We start from the raw sequence: 13,931 nt of genomic DNA, 5'->3' as shown, positions 1-13,931 counted from the left end.
TGCTATGGATTACTACACTTTGCGCTGACTTTGTAATGTGCCCCTTGTAATCTTTGGATAACAGTTTGTTATGTTTGTAGGAGGACGAGATTACCGCTGATGAGAAGCCATCGTGGATCCAGTCTCAGTATGCCAAATACGTACCCATTCTGAAGAGATCTAAAGATGACACCTCTAAACAAGGTATTGGACTCAACTCAGCATAAGGTTGAAAATGTGCCCCTATAGCACAGAACTTGTATATCCAGCAAGGAAGCAAGTTATTGCAAGCTACCTGAAAGTACCTGTAATATGCGCTGCCATATTTTAAAGTAAAGTACACACAAGGTTCTGAACCACCATAAGGAACGGGACACCACACCCCTAAATATAAATGTAACAAAACATAGGGAAAATGGAGCTTTAAAGGTGTCACGCTAGGCATACAAAACACGTTTTATTAAAATACATCTTTATTAAAATGTGTTATTGATTAACATATAGATAAAAAAGCATAAGCATATTGCCACTGATGCTATATCAACGACAACTCCCTTGATACAGTATTATCTAAAATGACTTTAGGCATATGGCCTCCCTGGATCCCACGACCGCATTCTATGCATCAACAATGTGATAAACACTTTCCCAAACATCTTATTCAAATACTTTAGATCATCATATAATGTCATTGCAATAAACCTCCTATAGTCTTGCATTGATGTGCCGTGGTCCAGCCTTCTACGCATTTCGCTAAAAGCTTCCTCAGGAAGATAGGAGACTGTCTGTAATATTTAAATATCAGGGGTATAAATACAAATAGCTATCTTTTAGAACTTACATTAACACATATATATAAAACCACATGATATTAGATACTACCACACAAGGTGCCTAGAGTGACACCTTTAAAGCCCAATTTTCCCTATTTTTTGTTATATTATTATTACAGGATTTATATAGTGCCAATAGTTTGTGCAGCTCTTTACAATATAAGGAAGACATTACAATCGCAATACAATTCAAGACAAGATGGCAAGGAGGGCCCTGCCCCGAGGGCTTACAATCTAAAAGGGAGGGGCAAGTGATACATGAGGAGGGAGCTGCGTGGGGATGAATTGTTTGAGAACGTGATGGTTGAGTGGTTACGTTGAGGTAGGATACGATAGGCTTCCCTGAAGAGATGAGTCTTAAGTGATCGCCTAAAGCCTTGGTTCTCAACTGGTGGGTCGTGACCCAAAAGTGGGTCACGACCCTGTGTTCAGTGGGTCGCCACATGCCTTCCACTTTTTTAGGTGGGAGGCTGCTCGTAGCGCAGCATTTTCCATTCTTACACCAAGCAGCCATTCAAAATATGCTGCCCAGCGCCAAGTGTTGAGTTGAGCTCCCTCCATACTTTCATTACTTACAGCTCCCTCGCATGTCCTGTAGAGGTGCCTGGATTGAAGTGACATCACATTCTGGGTCCCAGCAGCTATGCAGGCGCACATGTGAGCTGCACAGTCAATGCACATATGGATGAAGCTCCATCACAGCACAGCAGCCCACACTGCCATATGTTCCATTGCAGTGCGACTTGGGTCGCGACTTAATGATCGAGGACAAATGTGGGTCCTGAGTTTACACAGGTTGAGAACCACTCGCCTAAAGGCAGTCAGGTTGGGGTAAAGAGTTCCATAGGATGGGAGATACTCTAGTGAAGTCCTGGAGGCGAGCATGGGAGCAGTTGATGAGGGAGCTGGAAAGCAGGAGGTCTTTGGAAGAGCGGAGGGGACGGTTAGGGTGATACTTTGAGACAAGGTTTGAGATATAGCCGGGGGCGGAGTTGTGGATGGCTTTGTAAGTGGTTGTTAATATTTTGAATTTTATCCTTTGGGCAATTGGAAGCCAGTGGAGGGATCGGCAGAGGGGGGTTGCAAAACACTGAGCGGTCTAGCAGCTGCATTCATGATAGACTGAATATTTTAAAGTAAACCTGTCATGAGAGGTCACATTGGGGGTTTTATGTTCAGTCATAAAAAGGCAGAAGAAAGGTACAGTAATGAACATGGCACAAGGACTATGCTATTGTATCCTATAAACCAGGGGTAGATAAACTTTGGCTCTCCAGCTGTTGTAAAATTACAAATCCCATCATGCTTCTGCCTCTGGGACTCATGCCTGTGGCTGTCAGAGTCTTGCAATGCCTCATGGGATTTGTAGTTCCACCACATTTGGAGTTTGGTTACCCCTGCTATAAACACTGCTTTTATCATGGGAATGGGGTTGTGTTATGTAGTCATGAAAGGATAGCACTCAGAGTTCTTCTTTAATATTTTAGCTTTCTATGAATGAAGAAAATGGCGATGATGTAATCCGGTGTTGTCATGGCCTGTCTTTTGTTGAATTCAGGTCGCAGTTCTTCGGAAACCTACTCTGGGCTCCAGGCGAAGCATGAGGACCAAAATGAAGATTCTGTTCATCTCCCTGAAGAAGTCACCATCAAAGGGTCCAATGAAACCGTCTTGAGTTATTTTATCAAATTATCCAAAGATGAAGATCAGCTGGTAATTGTTAATATGTAATGATCACCCGGAACATTGTAGAAGGGTCTGCCCCTCTAGCAGTGGTATTTTAATTGTAAATGGGGACTGATAGGATGGTGGGAGCCCCTCATAATGGGCCCAGCAGGTGTACAGAGCCAGGAACTTAGTGCAGGGATGGTGGGAGCCCCTCATAATGGGCCCAGCAGGTGTACAGAGCCAGGAAGTTGGTGCAGGGATGGTGGGAGCCCCTGATAATGGGCACAGCCGGTGTACAGACCCAGGGACTCAGTACAGGGATTGTGGGAGCCCTTAATATTGGGCATAGCAGGGGTACAGACCCAGGAACTCGGTTCAGGGGTGGTGTGAGCCCCTCATAATGTGCCCAGCAGGTGTACAGACCCGGGAACTCAATGCAGGGATGGTGGGAGCCCCTCATATTGGGCACAACCGGTGACCTTGGAACTCCGCACAAAGATCTTATCTATAGACTGCCCAAGGGACCAAGAAACTGTCAGGTGGTTTAAATCTCCAGCATCTACAAACAAAATGGAAATATCAGCAATGGATGGAGAGGCTCTTTAGGGCCTATTTACATCAGTGTGCTGTGATAACATGCATTCATTCTGAATGGCACCCCAACGAACCTTCCTTGCACACTACGGCGCATTGTGGTAAGCTTCACTGCCGAAAATACTGCATGCGTAGCTTTTGGTCCCTTCTGGTGGATTAGGCAGTGAGACAATGTGCGCTGACCCACATGCATGTTATTTCACCAAAGCAGAGCTGATTTTAATGAGGCCCTTAAACAAAATATTTTATTTTATTGTATGTTTACAAATGTATTAGTGGTCTTTCATACACACTGCCTGTATTAAAGAAACAAAGAGTGGTGCACTCCATTGCAAATAATGTTACAAATTAGTCGGCGGTACGTAGGAACATTCATATACGTTTCTTGTACGGCTGATTGAAATAAAGACTAATTTGCAGCATTATTTATGCAGCACTTCTTTAATGCAGTCAGTGTGGAAGCTGCTAGCTGCTACATATACATTATATATATATATATACAGTATATATATATAAAAATACACAAATACATAAATAAAGGGACACAAAACAAAAGGGGTTATTCACAACGCTGCCGAAAGCAGCCGAGTGAATAAGCCAGCCGAAGTGAAGTGAGCCGAACGTCTTTCGGCTATTCACTCCGGCTCAGTACGGCTGATATGAGCCGTACATCAGCTGCCTTCGGTCTGCATGCTCTGCATGTTTGGCTTAGCCGAAGTGCAGAGGGACTTTGACTCAGCCGTTCCTACATCTGGATCGGCTGAGCCGACGCTCCCGACGCTTAGGAACCGAGCAGAATAGAAAATAAGACAAATAAATGGGGAAAAAAAGAGTTGAAAAATTATTCTAAAAATGTAAATAAATAGGAAACTTAAAAAAAAGAAAAACATTTTAAAGAAAAGGAAAAAAAGAAAAAAAATTGTGTAGAGCTAGCAGTGACAGCTAGCTCCGCCCAATTGTTTCTTATTTGCCAACACCTGCCAGAGTCTTCTAGCAGGTCCCGGCCAATGAATACTGAAATGGATCAGAACCACAACTGGGATCACACAAGATATCTGCTATCTGCTGCTCTTCCTAATTATGTTGCATACGGTGCACCGGAAGCATCAAACACAGACACAGTGACCAGGTCTATGACGCTTCTGTTTATTGCGATAAGGCACGAAGGTTTATATAGACAAGCAGCTAGTACTGTGAGCCAAGGTCATGTGAGCGTAGCGTTATAAGCTTCTGATTGATTATGTCCATATAAGGTAAACTTCCTCGAGGAACAAAACATCTTTATCTTGGGTGTAGTCCCGAGAGGAGGCGCCATCTTAGTTTCTCGTTCTTCACACGATGGGAGGGGGAGGCAGATAGAGGAGTCACTTCTATTAAGGAATGCAGAAAGAGCAGCTACACACATATATATTAAAACAAATGGTCATTTTACTTGATTGCCATTACAATACCAACTGGGTGGAGTCGGCCGTGAAGTCACAGTCGGCTCCGCCCAGTTGTTATTGTTTAATGACCAATCAGTGTCCCCAGGTCATTTAGGGACGCTGATCTGTCATTACAACTGGACGGAGCCAGCCGTGAGATCATGGCTGGCTCCGCCCAGCTGTCATTTGCGGGGAGAACGGCCGGCCCTTCGGCAGGCCGCTCCGGCTGAGTGCTCAACTGCCTTCAGCTGCTGTACGGGCTATAGTGAATAACCCCCAAAGTATTTTTTTTATATTATTTTCATTATGAACAAGTACGACAACCTTTTCTCATATTAGAGAAATAATTTGTTTTGATGTCCATTTAGATGCGCATGAACAAAGTAATAAATATGTGATGCATTGCAGATTCATTTTGAAACCATCGAACAGCTCCTTTCCAAAGGCTCTGATGTGAATGAGGTTGACAAGCATGGACAGACAGTCATGCATGAGGTGAGACTGAAAATACAGCATACGTCTAACACAATGCATTTAGTTTATGTACTCAATGACCAAAAAAATACGAACCCTCATAGTGCTGGAGCACATTTGGCTTTGATAACAGCTATGGAGACTTTCTTAAAGTGGAGCTTTCAGCCTGCATGAATAAATTCCTGACATATCACTTTATACAGCAACAGCATGATTTTGCAGAAAAGATCTACCTTTCATCATCAAAAAGAAAATCCTTGAGCTCCAGTCAGTGACTTTGCCTAGACTAAGATGATGTCAGCAGTCCTCTGACCCAGTGATCACACTGCAACACTGTAATATGCAACTGTAGCAAGTCACAAGATGCTGCAGCACCTGGTCTGTGTCATACTTTTGTGGACAAGAACTGCACAGGAACTAGGATTTACATTAAAGGGTTTCTAAACCCGCCGTTTTTTTTGCATATATTTGAGGCTAGCAAGCAGTAGATATATCAGACATCCCAAGTCTCCCGGATGTTCCGGGAGTCTCCCGCTATTAGTTTTTTTATTGTGAAGGTGGCCGACGGCCGCTGTCAAAGTAAAAAAAAACAGAGAAGGTACCTCCCTGAAATGAGAAGGGCACCTCCCTGAAATAAGGTTTTGCAGGTTGGGATGTCTGGATATATGCAAAAAGAGACGCAAGGTAAGTCTATGGACGCGTGCACCCGAATGCAGACACTGTGGGACCGGAAGTGCCAGCAAGGACAGAGGAGTCAGCGCTGGATCGGAGACCCGCCGCACCGCTGGAGAGAAGGCTGAAAAGGACAGGAAAGAATAAGAAGATCGGATTAAGAGACATCATTTAAGGCACAGGCGTAACTAGTGACCTCAGGGCCCAATGCAAGAATCCATGAAGGACCCCCGCCCCCCGAAGAAAAAAAATAGATACTTTTTTTTTTAAACAAACAAATTTTAGAAAAAAAAAAACATGTAATAAAAAAGGAATTAATAAATACAAATAAATATACAAAAATTAAAAAGTTTATAAAAAAAAAATATTTAAAAAATGTGAAAAAATTAAAATAAACATTTTCAATATCGGTTTCGGTTTCGGCCTGACGACAATTTTTTTAAATTTCGGTTTCGTTTCGGTTTTAAAATGTCCATTTCGGTGCACCTCTAATTGGAACACAAATGTGCAAAGGCTTCTTACTGCCTTCAATGGCTACATTTAGCAGTCACAGCTTAGCTCCCATGGATCCTATCCAACCCTCTGGTCCTGGCGTGTCACTCAAATTCTTATAGCACATATTATACTGTATACTGTTCCTCCATAGGCAGTTCTCTCTAATGTAACATATTTTGTGTTTTACACTTAGGTAGCCAAAAGCTGGCAGATTGAAGTTGCCCAGTTCTTGATTGAGCACCAGGCTGATGTAAATAAGGCGGACAACTATGGCGTCACCCCGTTGCACGTAGCAGCTGCTGTGGATTTTTCGGATATGGTCACCTTTTTACTAAAGCGAGGAGGTAACATAACAGCATTGTCACTTTAAATGTATTTGCATTTACAAAAGCTTTTTAAATAGAAAAATATCTAATCACACATAGTTTGAATGAAGCTCTAAGATCACAGGCCACAATTGTTCTAAGGCCACAATTGCCTAAAAGTCATTATTCATTTACAGATGGAGTATAGTGCTCACACTTTTTATTCTTCTGTTTCTTTTTCATCATGATTATGGTAATAGTGATAGTTTTTGGTTCTGTTGTATTCTAGGTATTTTTTTACCCACATATGGTGTCTCCGCTCCCTGTCCTGCGTAATATAAAATCAGTTACAGTACAACTCCAGCCACAACATTATATTATTTTTTTGGGATAGATTCAGGAAGGGTTAGGTTGCCTACCCCTGATTTATACAATTATTTAGACAAAAACTCAGGGCAAATTACAAAGGAACCCTTCCAGTGGGGCTGCCCCACACTGCAAGGGTTAGGTACTCTTTGTGGTCTAAAATAAAAAAGATATTCACGCCTGATCCTGCAGCTGTGGGATGTCCCTCAGTGTCCTCACATCCAACGCAAGTCAACAGACTTGTAATAAGCATGAGGACGTCAGCGGGGCTTAGATCTCTGGTGCCCGGAGGAGAAGAGGTTGGGGGGACTGGTCTAACAGCCAGGCTGTATCAAGAATTGGGAGAGTATATTTTTTTAATTTTAGATACCAGAGTAAAATGATCACTTAAAGTGACATTAAACCCTCAGATTATTTAACATAAACCAATACTGTAATGTGTGCCTTACTGTAATCCGTGGTAGTTTCCCTTCTCTTTGCTGCTCTTCCTTTTAAATCTGTATCTCTTCTCATGCTGGGGGAGAACTTCCCTTTGCAGCTGAGTGCCTCTTCCTGTAGTGCTGGCTCAGGTTGTGAACCTGCACACAGACACCATGTAGCCATTCCAGAGACAAGGCAGTCTACTGCAAAACAGAAGTTCTGCCCAGCATGAGAAGAGATACCGATTTAAAAGGAAGAGCAGCAAAGAGAAGGGAAACAACCATGGATTACATTAAGGCGCACATTACAGTATTGTTATATGTTAAAAAATCTGAGGCTTTAATGTCACTTTAACCCTTGCAGTGCGCGGGTAGCCCCAGTGCAAGGGTTAATGTGTTATTTGCACAGAGTTCTTCTTTAATAACTTGAGTTAGGGCTCACTCCCTCCAGGCTTGTGTTGACAAGCTAGATCAATGCAGGCTCAACAAAAGGACACTCAGTGAACATGAGTATGAGTATGAGAGTGAGTATGTGCCCTGATCACGCCATACCAGTGCTTTACATAAAAAATGCAGCATGTCTGCATTTTTATGCAATACAATGCACAAAGCATTACAATGCACAGCAGCGCGTCACACCACACTGTTATTCAAAGAGTTGAATGTATGTTTTTTTGGTGCCCTTTAAATAAAGTAAAAAACGCACTAGCATGCACCTGTCATACGCACCATAACGCAATCAAGGGCGGATTTACTCTCTCTGCTGCCCCAATGCCAAGTTCCTCAATGCGCCCCCTGTATGCAGGCTGCATACAAGTGATCTTGGCAACATCGGCGAGATCACTTGTACAAAACAAGCGGCGGCTTCCCCTCTGCACATTTAGCCCTGCTTGCCAAAACAACTACCTGCCCGGCTCCAGGAACTACATGTGTCGGGTGTTCGGGAGATAGGAATTCCACCCCCCTGCTGCCCCTCTACTTCTTGCTGCCCCGAGTCCAGACCTCGGTTGGCCTTGTGGGAAATCCGGCCCTGAGCGCAATGTTTGTGTGAACAGTCCCTAAGCCAACTACAAACTTTCGGCATTGATCAATGGATATTACATAGCAAGACTACTACTGCTATCGGTTTCATTAGATATGGCAATACCCTTGGATCAAAAGTCACCAGCCAAGACTGATTAGAACCTTGGTCCAGTATGGTATTCAATTGTACTAGTCACCGGCATATGTAATGAGCAAATATCGCTGAGTATAGTTATAGATATATCTGAAAGACACTGTATACATACCATAGGTTCATTCTAAATGGATATGCACAGTGTACACTGCCTGCTAGTCATTTGATTTTGAGTTTGGACTTCAAATTCAATCACACTATCTCTTTACCAGCCAACATTCATGCTGTAACAAAAGCAAAGCAGATGCCGCTTCACTATGCTGCGAAGTATGATGCAACCAATACCTTGAAGATTCTAATAAAGAATAATGCTGACGCCACTGCTCGGGATCACAAACACCGCACACCCCTTCACTTGGCTGCAGGACTCGGTAAGTAGCAGCGAGTTCGGCACCTGAGAGATAATACTCTAGGTTTACTAAATTGATTAAAGACTAGCTGCATCGAAAACTAATTTCTCACTCCTATAGGGTTATTTTAACCATAAGTGATATTATACATAAATTATATGGATTAGGTGAGACGCTCTGGTCTGCTGAGCAGGACGCACTGGCCAGCTGAGCGTAAAGCTGGCCATAGCATCCCAGGTTGCTAAGAGCCTGGGGGCGGAGATTTGTAAAGGCCATACACATGTCCCTGCTCAACTCTTAGCAACCTGGGATGCTCTAGTCGGGGTCATGCTTAGCTTACTGTCACTGGTTGCTGGGAGCTCAGCGGGATGCCGTGCAGAGTGTCCCAGTTTGCTAAGAGCTGGGCAGGGAGATGTGTTTGGCCCTTACACATCTCCCCACCTGGCTCTTAGCAATCTGGGATGCTCTGGCTGGAAAGAGGGCGGCAGGCACTCCAAAAACATTGTGCAGCAGAGTGGCCATACCGTCCCCCCACATGACCCAAAGAGATGCCATCTGGGTCAACAGCCTCAGGCTGCCTCATTGTAGGGACGAACCTGGACATGTAAATAACTTCTGTTCTAATAAAGCTCTACTCTGCTATGCACTGATTCAGTTGAAGGGCTTTTAGCTTCCTTTAGTCTGTTGTTCTCACCATAGCCTTTATAGATATACTTTCTTGTTAGATCCCAGGCACCAGTGGCGGAACAATCACCATAATAACCCAGGCGGCCGCTATGGGGCCTGGGGCACGGGGGGCCCGGCCAGGACACCCCCCTGATGCTGCGCGGGCCGCCTGGGTCGCTATGGCATATCAGGCTGCTGGCTGTCACTGGCGGCTGTGAGGAGGAACACGCAGCTGTTCAGATCACTGACAACCCAGAGAAGGAGGCGGAGAGTGATCAGGGCTGACAGGTAAGAGAGTTTGACCAGCCCACCTGGGACCCTGCAGAGCCCACCATAGAGAGTCTAGCATGGGCTCTGCAGGGTCACTCTCAGGTGCGTTGTTTGGGATATCAGGTGGGCGTAACTAGAAATCACAGGACCCCATACAAAATTTGGCTTTTCTAGTTATGCCCCTGCCAGGCCCTACGCCAGAGAAGTCATTTTAGGTCTACAGAAATTGCACTGATCATGGCCAAAAAGTCTAAAACAGCTGTCTGCAGTTTGAAATGAATGTCTCTATAATATTAGCCTATATGTGCACTTTACACCAGCGGTTCTGGATATGCATTTAGCCAATGGGTGTTAAAGAATCATTTGGTGGGCTCTGCAGGGTCACTCTCAGGTGGGTTGAAGGATTATTAGTTACTTATTTATGTCCTTAAATAAGTAATAACTCTCTTAATAATGGGATTTGTAATGAAATGTGAATACCTTCTGTTCTAAGAATGCTCTTTCTCTTACATCCACCATAATGTATCATAATACAAATTCAGCAGGGAGAGTGGGAACCTCTCATGATGGGCATATCTGGTGTGTAGGCCCGTGAACTCAGCACAGAGATCTCACCAATAGAGTCCAATCACCAATAAAGAGAGAAGAAACTGTTGGGTTGTGTAACTCTCCAGCGTCTGTAATAAACTTAATTAAAGTTTGAGTGGATTGACCCTTAGAGGATAACTCGACTTTTCTTCAGTGAAATTCATATACTTTATGAGCATTTCCAAAAAGCTAAAGGAGCTCTGCCAATAGTCAGAACAGTTGTTTCTCTCGAAAGAGAAAACTGTGAAATTAAAGTATATTGGAAAATGTCACAGCTTGCTGATCGATAAATAAGACATTTAGAAGTGACAGATCCACCTACAGCACCGCAATCAGTCTGATGTTTTGATTTATCTTTGTCAGATCGCAGTGAAGCCGCTCGCCTGCTCCTAAATCTCAAATGTGATGCAAGTGTTCAGGATGACACTGGTCTGTCATGTCTGACAATGATGGTGTTAAACATGCCACCCGTGGTAAGTTGCCAGAGGGACAATTCCGGACTGTAGGGGCTTATAAGTAAAGCACTTGTATTTAACTTTTCTTTGTTGCATTGTGGGAGCATATGCACTTTAGAACAATATTTCTCATTGCTTACAGGACATTATAAACCACTCCAGCTCTTGCACCTGTATACCCCTTATGGACCTTAAAGGGTCATTAAACCCTTGCATGTTTTTGCATATATCTATGGCCAGCAAGCAATAGATATATGAAAAAAAACGTGAGGGTTTAGAAACCCTTTAAGGCTTAAAACAGAACTCTAGCCAATATATTATGTAAATGTTTTCACTGTTTTCTTTCTATAAAAAAAAATGGGATTGATCTTTGGCACACAGACAGGTCAAGGATAGTTGAAAAGAGCTTCTGAAACCCTGAGGAGTCATGGCACCCTTAAACACCACCTTGATTTTGTACATACCATTGAGTCTGATGCATATCAGCAAGAAATCTCGCCAAAATCTCACATTTTTGGGGTCAAAATTCCAGGGAAATGGAAGCTCTCAATTTCGCACATCCCTAGTTGTGACTTCATTCTGTTATTCCTGATCTACATTCCTATTCTGGGCAAATTGGCTAAATAACGTAAGCTAGAGACAACCAGATCAGCATTTTTAGAACAATTCACAGGGTTATTCACAGAAGGGTGAAGAGAAGGCAGGAGAAGGGAACAATCTAGGACAAAATAGCTGATTTGGAAAAATTCTCCAATTCAGCTCGCTTTCCAGTTCAGCTATGTTGTCCTTGTTCGCTTCTCCTGCCTTCTCCAAACTCTTCAGCATTAAGTGAATGTCAATCAATCTGACTGATCTCCATTTTTAAAGCAAAACTCCAGCCAAAAATAAAAAGATAAAATGAATAGTCCATTAAACATTTAAATAACAAAACCAACTTTGGCTGCAGTATTCTCCTTCAATCCCGAGACTTCCACTCAGTACTTATTTTCTGCCTCTAGATGTCCTCTGTTTGATGGTAAGCATCATTCAACCCACTTCCTCTGAACCCAGGTTGTCCTGGACCTCTGCCCAGCCTGTGACTGCACAGTGAAAGGAGAAACAGCACAGTGATTAGCTCATCTCTCTGTCACTTTGCTGTCTCTTCCTATCAGCATGTTTCTGGTTAGCACATGAACTGATTGGCTGCTTGTTCTTTCTCTCCCACTCCAGGTCAAATTCAGCTATTAACACTGCTTGTATTTAAAAAAAAAAAAAAAACATTTATTGAGATATAAATGAGGACAGAGGTGATTTAATTTGTCTTTTATTTCTTCCTAGAGTTCACCTTTAAAGCAATCTTGTGATTTACCCAACAGATTTTCTATAATGCACCCCCTCCCTAGCTTGACGAACTCATTTTCCTTTGCTGCCCTGCAGTTTAGTTCATTTTCCAGGAACTAAGAAATTACCCGGTAACTCTGGATATGGATGGCCATGTAACTCCCTTCCCTTTAATGTGACAGTACTTGTTATTGGCCCAGCCCTATCACATGAGGGCAGGAGAGAGAGTCCTCAGCCCTATGTACCTGCCAACCAGAGGGACTCAGAGCTTCCCTTGCTTGCAGTTGTTGAACGGAACTCTTTTGGGTGGACTGTGCATTCAAACCCGTGGTTTCCAACTGGTGGGTTGTGACCAAAAAATGGGTCGCAAACCCTGTGTTCAGTAGGTCGCTATGTGCGTTCCACTGTGCTAAGTGAGAGGATCCTCAACCTCCCCCCGTGCAAAGCAGCCATTCAAAATATGCTGCCTGGCGCTGAGTGTCAGCTTAAGGTGGGGTGGGCTGCGGGTATGACCGCAGCGGATCACCATCCATATGTGCATTGCTTGTACAGCTCCCTCGCGTGTCCTGTAGAGGTGCCTGGACCAGAGTGGAGTCACATTCTGGCTCCCGGCACCTCTACAGGGGATGCATGGGAGCTGTACAAGCAATGCAAATATGGATGGAGCTCCATCATAGCACAGCAACCCAGGCTGAGGATCCACTCCAGTTCTCATAATGTAGGGAGATTGGCTGCATCTTAACAGAAAAAAAATTGTTATTATTTTTTTCTTTTTTGGAGTGTGCCCTATGTGTGTGTGAGATTGTGCTTGTGTGTGTTTGTCAGTGTTTTGGAGGGCCCATTCAGACTAGTACAGTGCATCAATTGCATAGTCCCATGCGATTAACACACTGTACCACGCAATTGCACCTAGTGCATGTCTAGTGCAGGCGGTGCGTTGCTGCTGCCGTTCATTTGAAAATGTCACCCCAAGAGCACCTCACTCACACAGATCGATCACCTGCACCAGAATGCATGGTACCGCAGTGTCCAGTATGGTGCGACTTGGGTAGCGACTTAGTGACCAAGAACAAATGTGGGTCCTGAGGTTACACTGGTTTAAACGTATGTGGAGTTGCTATCATCTAATATTGTATTCTTGTTTACCATCATTATATTATTAAGTGTCCGTCTCCATTCAAAGTCTCCTGGATGTAATCTTAACAAAACAAATGTCAGGTAATTTCCCTACGCTTAATAGAATAACTTCTCCCACATCCTCCAGTATCATTGATTTAATCCAATTATTTCTCCTTTACCTTGTAATTTGCGTGCATTTAGTTACTTATATGCATAGCCATCAATGAAGACCTGCAATTTACAGCATACGTAGATGGACGTTTTCTGCCCACACTTCCAGTTCCTATGCGGCGTGGAGTGAAACAACATCCTCTCCTGACTGTTTAACCTCTCCTAATGAGATCTTTACCTGTCGCCTTCTGGAAATTGTTTGATAATTGTTCTACTACCTCATGTGCTACTATATGAAGTCTGAAGCTCTTTGCATGAACCTCAATGGATAAAAGAGGAGTGGCAAGCAGATATAAAAAGATGAGCAGCCAAAACTGTTTGTTCCACCTTAAAATAACTTTAAAGCTACCTTCAGCCCATTTATTTTTTTGGTTTTAAATAGAATAAGAAAGGCATAGAACATGTGTCAACTATTTATAGCTGTCTGGTACCTAACTTCCTGTCGTGGTGGCAGGTGTCACAACAGGAAGTGAGGGAAAATCTCCCTGCAGGTAGAGTTTAAAATTGAACTTCGCACTAGTCTTGCACAATTGTTCAGGATCTTCTCCTGTACGGAAATGTGAGCAATTTCAGTACAGGAGATTTT

At 43.4% G+C, this 13,931-nt stretch overlaps 1 protein-coding gene across 1 annotated transcript in view; it reads left to right on the top strand.

Moving 5' to 3' along the window:
- LOC108789433 (transient receptor potential channel pyrexia-like) overlaps window positions 1–13,931 on the top strand; it is a 92,026-nt gene that overhangs the window by 12,990 nt on the left and 65,105 nt on the right. Inside the window, exons 2-7 of the mRNA XM_018559457.1 lie at window positions 81–183; window positions 2,371–2,525; window positions 4,907–4,993; window positions 6,333–6,483; window positions 8,619–8,777; window positions 10,644–10,753. Of these exons, the coding sequence (XP_018414959.1) occupies window positions 81–183; window positions 2,371–2,525; window positions 4,907–4,993; window positions 6,333–6,483; window positions 8,619–8,777; window positions 10,644–10,753 (765 nt within the window). The remainder of the gene's footprint in view (window positions 1–80; window positions 184–2,370; window positions 2,526–4,906; window positions 4,994–6,332; window positions 6,484–8,618; window positions 8,778–10,643; window positions 10,754–13,931) is intronic.

Source organism: Nanorana parkeri, unplaced genomic scaffold, assembly GCF_000935625.1.
Source record: "Nanorana parkeri isolate BGI_ZX_2015 unplaced genomic scaffold, ASM93562v1 scaffold397, whole genome shotgun sequence".
Classification (NCBI taxonomy): domain Eukaryota; kingdom Metazoa; phylum Chordata; class Amphibia; order Anura; family Dicroglossidae; genus Nanorana; species Nanorana parkeri.
The sequence above is the reverse complement of the archived record's forward strand: the minus strand, read 5'-3'. Positions and strand labels throughout refer to the sequence as shown.